At 41.8% G+C, this 9062-nt stretch overlaps 1 protein-coding gene across 3 annotated transcripts in view; it reads right to left on the minus strand.

The window, feature by feature from the left end:
- Positions 1-8415, minus strand: part of LAMP2 (lysosomal associated membrane protein 2) — a 43094-nt gene extending 34679 nt beyond the window's left edge. For all 3 annotated transcript variants that reach the window (XM_003262277.4, XM_003262275.4, XM_030807513.1), the window contains exon 1: positions 8095-8415. In XM_003262277.4, the coding sequence (XP_003262325.1) occupies positions 8095-8158 (64 nt within the window). In that variant the 5' untranslated portion in view covers positions 8159-8415. The remainder of the gene's footprint in view (positions 1-8094) is intronic.
- Between the last annotated feature and the right edge of the window lie 647 nt (positions 8416-9062).

Consider the following 9062-nt stretch of genomic DNA (forward strand, 5'->3'; position numbering starts at 1 on the left):
TATAAACACTGCTGCAAACATTCTTGCACATATTAGTAAACACATGTATGTGTGTATGTTGGCTGTATATCTAGGAATGAAACTGTGGGGCCAAAGGGAATGCATTATATCCCAGTTCTTTTTAATACATTCTTTTCTGCTTAAAATCAATCAGATTGTATTTCTCTTCCTTGCAATTAAGAACCTGGGCTGATATGCTATCTGTTTTTTCAGTAGCCATTTTCTCCACAAAGCTTTCCCTGACTATAAAAGCCCTCAAAGAGCAGTAATAATGCATATCCCATTTCAGTATATTTTATATTATCCTGAATTATTCAGTTATTTTATAGCAGTAAATCCTGTCCCTCCTACTGTCATAAGCTCCAACACAGCAGTTTTCAACTGTCACTTCATAACAAACTGGTGTGCCATGGTAAATTATAGTATACAGTAAGTAATTTGTTACTAATAAAAAAAGTACCAAGTCTGTGAATGAATGATACATATGGATAGATTCAAGATTCCCTTTAGATAACATTTCTGTCACTCATTTGAATTCCAGTATACTCCCTTGATCAGATGATCTGATCTATGCCACAACCCCTAGCAGTGTGTCTTTTATATGAATGTCATCTATCATTGGTGTCACGGTAGGGGACACCATGTGTATTACTTTTCCTCTATCCCCTATCATTCCAAGTAGTGCTGAATGCATATTAGATTTTCAATAAATACTGATTAATTATATCAAGGTGAAAAACACACTACAATAGGGACCCAAAACATAGCTTAATCTAATTACAGAGAGGCCAGTCCTTTAGCTCTTCCAAATCTTGAACATATTACTCTTCTGGATATTCCCTCAAACCCCATGTTGGGTTTCACCTCAATAAATTTTGACATGGATTTCAAGCTAGGAACAGAGCTTTTCCCAAAAGATAAGTTTACAGTTGAAATATTTACACTTTGTTAAAAAGTATCTAGCAAGCAATTTCCATCCTTACTGCTGTGTTTGATTTTACAATACCCAATTTTTAAAAGGCTTTATGACATTAAAAAACCATAGATGAATATATTCTAGAGTGTGTAATTTTAGAGCTGAGAGTTTATTCTCTAAATAAAAGAAAAAGGTATGCCTCAAAATCAACGTTCTCAAAGTCAAATATCCTCTCAATCCTGTTTTCCAAAAAGGTCATTTGTAAATTCTTTTAGAATGCAGACCTTGGCCGGGCAGTAGCTCAGACCTGTAATCCTAGCACTTTGGGAGGCCAAGGGGGTCAGATCACTTGAGCTCAAGAGTTCAAGACCAGCCTGGGCAACATGGCAAGACCCCATCTGTACTAAAAATACAAAAGAATAGCCGGGTGTGATGGTGCATGCCTGTGGTCTCAGCTACTTGGGAGGCTGACGTGGGAGGATCGCTTGAGCCCATGAGGCAGAGGTTGCAGTGAGCCAAGATCACTCCACTGCACTCCAGCCGGGGGAATGGAACAAGACTCTGTCCAAAAAAAAAAAAAAAACAAACAAAACCTCTCACAGAGAACACAGACCAATTACTTCCCCAAGTGTATGACACTGCAAAAAGTGGCTAGGTTTTTGCAAGTCTATTTGACCCAAAGTATAGCTGAAAACATATAAACACACAAAATTAGGGGTGGGGGAAGAACATAACATTAGCAATAAAACAAAACCAATAAAAAGAAACCAAACAATGATCCAAGATATAGTGGATTGATTATATAATGAAGTGATTAAGAGTCCCCATTCCTGGAGTGGAAGAGCTAGAATTCAAATCTGGCAGTCCAACTTCCTAGCTGTGAGACTTTGGGCAAGTTACCCTTGTTTAGAATTATAATGCATATTTCTCCAATAGGTTCTTTGAAAGCATATAAACCCTTCAGAGCTAAAAGAAATTTGCCAAACAAGTTAGATACCAATTTACAAGTCTCCTTTTTAGTAAACACAGCACCTAAAGGGAACCTTCCCAAGTTTTAGCCTTATGTTTACTTTCACCATATTAAATTCTGGACTCTTGTCCTCAAACTCATGAATTTAGAATGATGTTGAGCAAAAGGTCTTTTTAAAACACAGGACACAGAGGCATACAGTATGTATTTATCTTTGTTTTCTATTCAGAGTGATGGTTTTCCTACAAGTTTAAGTCAGATTAACTGTTTCTCCTTTATAATTCCTAATAATAGGCACACTCATTGCATTCAGTTACTTTATACTCCTGCTTTTTGGTAAGTTTCTTAAAGCAGAAAAGCAATATGATTTTAAAGTAAGAATGTTGAACACATGAAAAAGAGTATTAAAAGTTAACAAAAATATGTTTTTAAGCTATAAAATGACTTAATTTGTTAAGGTCAGAGAGTGGGTAAGGAAACAAGATTCAACACTACTCAACTAATGGAAAGTGCTTATTGTTGAGCAGTGTTTGGCACACCTCCAGAATTCTTTCACAACGCACAGCAGGATACCGACAAGTACTTATAAAGTATACTTTTGGGTCTGGGGCGATCTCTGATCACTTTAATAAGAAACTATGATCAGAATGCTTTTGCACTACAGAAAGAAGAGCAGCCTTCCTGCATCAAGGGTCATTTAAATCAGCTCCAGTGCTGCGAAATAATCCTTGGTTACAGACAAAATCTACCCAAAGATAGAAGAAAGCTGTTCTTTTGGGACATATTTGAGTATCTATAACCCTATCAGATGTGATAATCTGATATTTGGGACATATTTGAATATCTATAGCCCTATCAGATACGATAATCAATGACTAACAAACTAATCTGGTATTTGGGACATATTTGAACATCCATAACCCTATCAGATGTGATAATCAATGACTAACAAACTAACGACAAGCCTGTCCTTTCTTATCTTCTAGCTTGACTTCTGTTTTTTGGTTTTTTTGTTTTTGTTTTTTTTTAGGGTTCAGAATTTTTCAGTCCTTTACAGTATCTCTATTATAACTAGAATAATTTGGCAGAACCTCGAAATCAAAGTTATCAGTTAAATGAAATGTGTTAAGCCTATAGAAAAATCTTAGTGCTTGTTTTCTCTCAGAGAAAACCTAACTTTGTGAAAACCTAACTCTCCTCACCAAGGAACTCCTAATTCTCCATATTACTCCCTTCAAGACTATGGAGGTATATCTGAAGGAGTACAGGTAAGAGACGAGCATTATTATATGGGATTATACGTTAGTAAATTACTGTATAATTATCCGTACTGCTTAGCACTGATCTTGAAGTTTTCAATGCAAAAGAACTTCTTGCAAAACATCATTTAAAATTCATGGAAGAAAAAGGAAACTAAATGAGTCTAGTTTACCACCATATCCCTAGTGCCCACCAATGAATATCTTCAACAAAAATTCACTAAGGGTTAACCATGTACCAGACCCTATGCTAGTTAGGCAATGGGAAGTAACAGTACATAAGATAGTCGCTGCTCTTAGAGACTGCTACCATAGGAGAGACTTGACTAAAACTAGGAGGAAACAAAAAAGAGTGGAGAATAGGCTAGTAACCTAAGATTTTGCAAATGATAAGATTTATTTCCATTTCCCCAGATGGTCACATGGCTGGCCTCCTGCCAACACCCAGGTCTCTGCCCAAATGTCACCCAATAATGGAAGGCCCTCTGACCACATAATATAAAGAAGGATCATCCATCATCACCCATTCCTATCATCTACTCATTCTCCTTTCTCAATACCTGTGTAATTTTCTTCACAGTGTTTTTGTTTTGTTTTGTTTTGAGACAGAGTTTTGCTCTTGTCCCCCAGGCTGGAGGACAGTGGCATGATCTCGGCTGACTGCAACTTCCACCTCCTGGATTTAAGCAATTCTCCTGCCTCAGCCTCCCGAGTAGCTGGGACTACAGGTGCCGGCCACCATGCCCAGCTAATTTTTGTATTTTTAGTAGAGATGGAGTTTCACCATGTTGGCTAGGCTGGTCTCGAACTCCTGACCTCAGGTGATTTGCCCGCCTTGACCTCCCAAAGTGCTGGGATTACAGGCGTGAGCCACCACGCCCGGCCTCTTCATAGTGTTTATCACTATCTGACATTATACTATTTATCTGTTGAGCTTTCTTCTCCCACTAAAATGTAAGCTCCAGGAGAGCAGGAACCTCATCTGTCTTATCCATTCCTCTGTCCCTTTCACCTAATATAGTGGCTGGGACACAATAGGCATTCAGTAAACATGTGTGGAAGGGAGAGGCTCCTACCAGTGACGTACACAAAGAATATTTCTGTGAGGTTTTTCCCACCCAGAAAAGACAAATCTAAAAAAAAAACCATTCTGAACCCTAAAAAAAAAAACAAAAACAAAAAAAACAAAAAAACAGAAGTCAAGCTAGTTATAAGAATCAATAACCACAGAAGAATCCTGAAATCTATGATGTCACAAAAGGACCATAATTAGGCAATTATATAAAGAAAGGATTTTCACCCACTATCCACTTTATAACACCTCTAAATCATATAGCTTCTCTTCGGAAAGTTATCTGGTCAGTTACAATTCATCCAAATAAACACCAGCATAATTTAATCTCTATGAAAAAGACCAATATATAGCCTCTAAGAATCCTTTTCTGTACTTACTCTAAAGCCGCTGTTTTTAAAAGGTTACGGGTGAAGCTGGGATAGAGTTATAAAGTTACAAAGTCAAACTGGCACAGCTAGAGCACTAATGCTAATAAGACTATGAATTTAGGACAGGTCCTCCTTCACTGGCACTCTGTACAGTACCCAGGCACAGTTCTAGCTACATAGTAGGTACTTTACAAATATTTATTGATCTAGCTACATAGTAGGTACTTTACAAATATTTACTGAGTTTTCAAAAACCTATTATTGGTATCCATTTTGATATAGAAAAGTAACTTGCGCAAAACCCACCAAGCAACTGCTAAATTCTTGAGAGAAAAAGCTATATGGGAGGACTTTGGGCTCCACACTGAACCAAGAGCCATCAGAAAATGCAGCTGTATAGAAAAATGGTTTCTATTTCATCCTGGAACCTCTTAAAAATCAGATCTAGGTATATTATTAATATTTACTTTTCCAAATCCTGCTCTGAACTTGGAGGCAATCTTGGAAATTTTCCAAGAGGAAGAATCTAGTTAGTCCTGATCAATAAATGGCAAACTAGCAGATGAGCTGATGGGTTCTTTTATGTGCTTCTTTTTGCATGTTTATTTTCTGCAATGAGTAAGCATTGCTTTTGTAAAAACAAAACAAAAAAGCTTTCATTAAAAAACAAAAAAAAATTTAATGACATGAAAGCCAACAAGTAGGACAACTATTATTTTTTTCACTTTCCCAAAACAATAACAGTGTTGTATTTGTGCACAGATTCAATTGGCAGGGAACTACTGATTAACAGATGCCTTGGTCAGATGTGTTCTAGTCACTGATAAGGTACTTTCCATTGTAAACAATCCTTTCTTAGGGTCAGTTGGCCCTCAGTAAGTGCTCCAAGGTACAGTTAAGGCTTCGAATTAAGTATTCAAGCAAAGCCTGCCTCAAGGCCGCCTTTCAAAAGTGCTACAGAAGAGTTTCCTGCACGCTGTCAACAGTTGGGACTACATCAGGGATTCCCAAACGTTTTGGTGTCAGGACCCCCTTACTTTCTTATCCACTGAGGACTTCACAGAGGTTTATGTGAGTCATATGTATTGGTATTTACAGTATTAGAAATTAAAACTGAAAAATGAATAAAATATAAGAACATCAGAGTGGTGAGGTCATCACATGTTATGTAGCCACTGGAAAACTCTGCTGTACACTGGTGAGAGGATGTGAGTGAAAAGGACAAAGGACAAACACCTTCTTTTTTTTTTTTTTTGAGACAGAGTTTCACTCTTGTTGCCCAGGCTGGAGTGCAGTGGCGCAATCTTGGCTCACCACAACCTCCGCCTCCTGGGTTCAAGCGATTCTCCTGCTTCGGCCTCCCAAGTAGCTGGGATTACAGGCATGTGCCATGACACCCGGCTAATTTTTGTATTTTTAGTAGAGACTGGGTTTCACCATGTTGGTCAGGCTGGTCTTGAACTCCTGATCTCAGGTGATCCACCCACCTCAGGCTCCCAAAGTGCTGGGATTACAGGCGTGAACCACTGTACCCAGCCGAAAAGGACAAATACCTTCTTAACATTATTCTGAAGTTTTGATTTCACAGACCCATGAAAAGGTCCTCGAGAGTCACTGAATTAGATAATCAAGAACCCTTCCAATACTATGGTTTTCGAGCAGGATTTATCAATGTTGGCACCATTGACATTTTCAGGAAGATAATTCTTTGTTGTCAGGGGCTGCCCTGTGCTTAGTTAGGGTGTTTAGCAGCATCCTTGGCCTCTACCCACTAGATGCTAAAAGCAATCCCCCAGTTGTGACAACTAAAAATGTCTCCAGATGTTGCCAAATGTCCCCTGGTTGAGAATGACTATTCCAGAGTGTTGATTTTATTCTGCTGAAATGTGATTTACAAAATGTATACCTCTCACTGCTTTCTCAGACCCCTAATATGTCTATTTCTTCCCCACTCCCATCTGGGTCTGTTCTTTATGTTATTTTATTAAGTCACAAATAGCAAGAACAGGTGGGTAGCAACAAGCACAGCATGAATCAAAGTCAGGAAGAGACACTCTAGTCAAAGTTCACCTTTAGGCATTAAAGTTGTTAGGGACCCACTGCCTATTAGGGCACAACACAATCAGCGAACATTCACCCAGCCATTTATTTATTGATTTATTTATTTTTATTTTTTGAGACAGAGTTTCACTCTTGTTGCCCAGGCTGGAGTGCAATGGCACAATCTCCGCTCATTGCAACCTCCGCCTTCTGGGTTCAAGTGATTCTCCTTCCTCAGCCTCCCAAGCAGCTGGGATTACAGGCATGTGACACGACGCCCGGCTAATTTTTGTATTTTTAGTAGAGATGGGGTTTCACCATGTTGGCCAGGCTGGTCTCGAATTCCTGACCTCAGGTGATCCACCCGCCTCGGCCTCCCAAAGTGCTGGGATTACAGGCGTGAGCCACCGCGCCCGGCCCCATCCAGCCATTCTTAGGCCCTGGTAACAACCCAATCCTTAGCAAGTTGTCTGCCTGCTCCCTGCACCCCCAAAATATGAGGTAATAGGCTAGCTGTGTGATGGGGAAGAAAGAAAGCAAGAGACTCTGAAGGCAAAGAGGTAGTCTACCAAACTCAAATACTCCACCCCCAAAACTTCACATCTGGGAGGCCCTCCTAACTGAAACGTCTGGGGATATTTTTGTCAGTGTCTGGCTGGGAGGAAGTAGCAAAACTGGGAGAAAATTGACATCCTCAATACCTCCAAGTCAGATGTGCACTCCCCATCAAAGTTCCCACCGAACCCCTTAGTCTCCAGAGGTTGGGTCCAAGTTTTCTTTACTGGAAATTGCCCCAGCTACCTTAGGTTCCTTCGCCCTTAAAACTATGACTACCAAACTCAAACCCAGCATCATTCCGAATCTCTTGAATCACCCTTTCTTCACAGCCTCAAATTCCAACCTTCAAAATGCCCAACCCTGTCCCTGCCCCTGCCCCTGCCCCTCGGGATCTACTGTCCTATCTGTCCCATATGTCCCCCACCCACACACTTCCCCCAAGCTACTCCAGGCAGGCATGGTCTCCTCTCTTAATTTCCTATCTCACCCCATAGTTTTTCCACCATCTTCAAAACTCTTCCCTGATCTCAGCAAACCAAGACTCTCCTAATTGTCTCTGGCGCCCAAAATCTGCATGTACCACCCTCCTACGCTCACTCCTCAGTGTTTTCCCCAAGTTACTCTTTCCACCCTGACCCTCTCCACGCTTCACTCCTCCTAGCCTACTCCCTCGGCGTCCACCCCCCGTTACCGGCCCCTTCTCACTCTCCTGGGCCCTTCTTCCCCGCCATCCGTCGGTCAGGCCTTCTCTAGGTCACCGCTCGCCTCCCGGGCCAACCGCCGCCGCCCAGTGTCAGCTGCTGAGCCTCTCAACCCCCTCCCCCTCGGACCAGTCTTTCAGGTTGTAGCTTTGAACTGGCGCCCCGGGCCCAGGCGGACAGACTAATCGGGAGGGCCCGACAACTCACCCAGGACTAGGCAGACCAGAACGAGCCCTGAGCCCGGAACCGGGAAGAGGCGGAAGCACACCATGACCCCGCAGAGCAGGCGGCGGCGGCGGCGACGGCGGCGGCGGCACAACAACAGCTGCAACACCAGGGAAAAGGCTCGCTGGACCTGGGTCAAGAGCACGGATGACCACCGACCACAGCCTTGCAAAAGCCAGGAATCGGCGCTTCAGTGCGAGTCATAAGACTAGGGGCGGGGCTCTTTCTTGCTCACAGCCAATCTCCGCGCTTGAAAGCGGCGAGAGGGGTGGTGATGTAGAGGCCGGTGGGCGGGGCGACCACGCCCTGGCTCTTTGGTTCACAGCCTTTCCTATGCTCCTAAGAGATATGCGCGGACGGCATTTTCTTTTTCTTTTTCTTTTTCTTTCTTTCTTTTTTTTTTAATTTTACTTTAAGTTCTGGGATACATGTGCAGAATATGCAGCTTTGTTACATAGGTATACATGTGCCATGGTGGTTTGCTGCACCTATCAACCCGTCATCTAGGTTTTAAGCCCCACATGCATTAGGTATTTCTCCTAATGCTCTCCCTCCCCTTGGCCCCCACCCCTTGACAGGCCCCCGTGTGTGTTGTTCCCCTCCCTGTGTCCATGTGTTCTCATTGTTTAACTCCCACTTATGAATGAGAACATGCAGTGTTTGGTTTTCTGTTCCTGTGTTAGTTTGCTGAGGATGATGGCTTCCAGCTTCATCCATGTCCCTGCAAAGGACACAATCTCATTTTTTTATGGCTGCATAGTATTCCATGACATATATGTGCCACGTTTTCTTTATCTAGTCTATCACTGATGGGCATTTGGGTTGGTTCCAAGTCTTTGCTATTGTAAATAGTGCTGCAATAAACATACGTGTGCATGCGTCAAATGGTATTTCTGGTTCTATATTTTTGAGGAATCGCCACACTGTCTGCCACAATAGTTGAACTAATT

Source organism: Nomascus leucogenys, chromosome X (genome assembly GCF_006542625.1).
Source record: "Nomascus leucogenys isolate Asia chromosome X, Asia_NLE_v1, whole genome shotgun sequence".
Taxonomy (NCBI): domain Eukaryota; kingdom Metazoa; phylum Chordata; class Mammalia; order Primates; family Hylobatidae; genus Nomascus; species Nomascus leucogenys.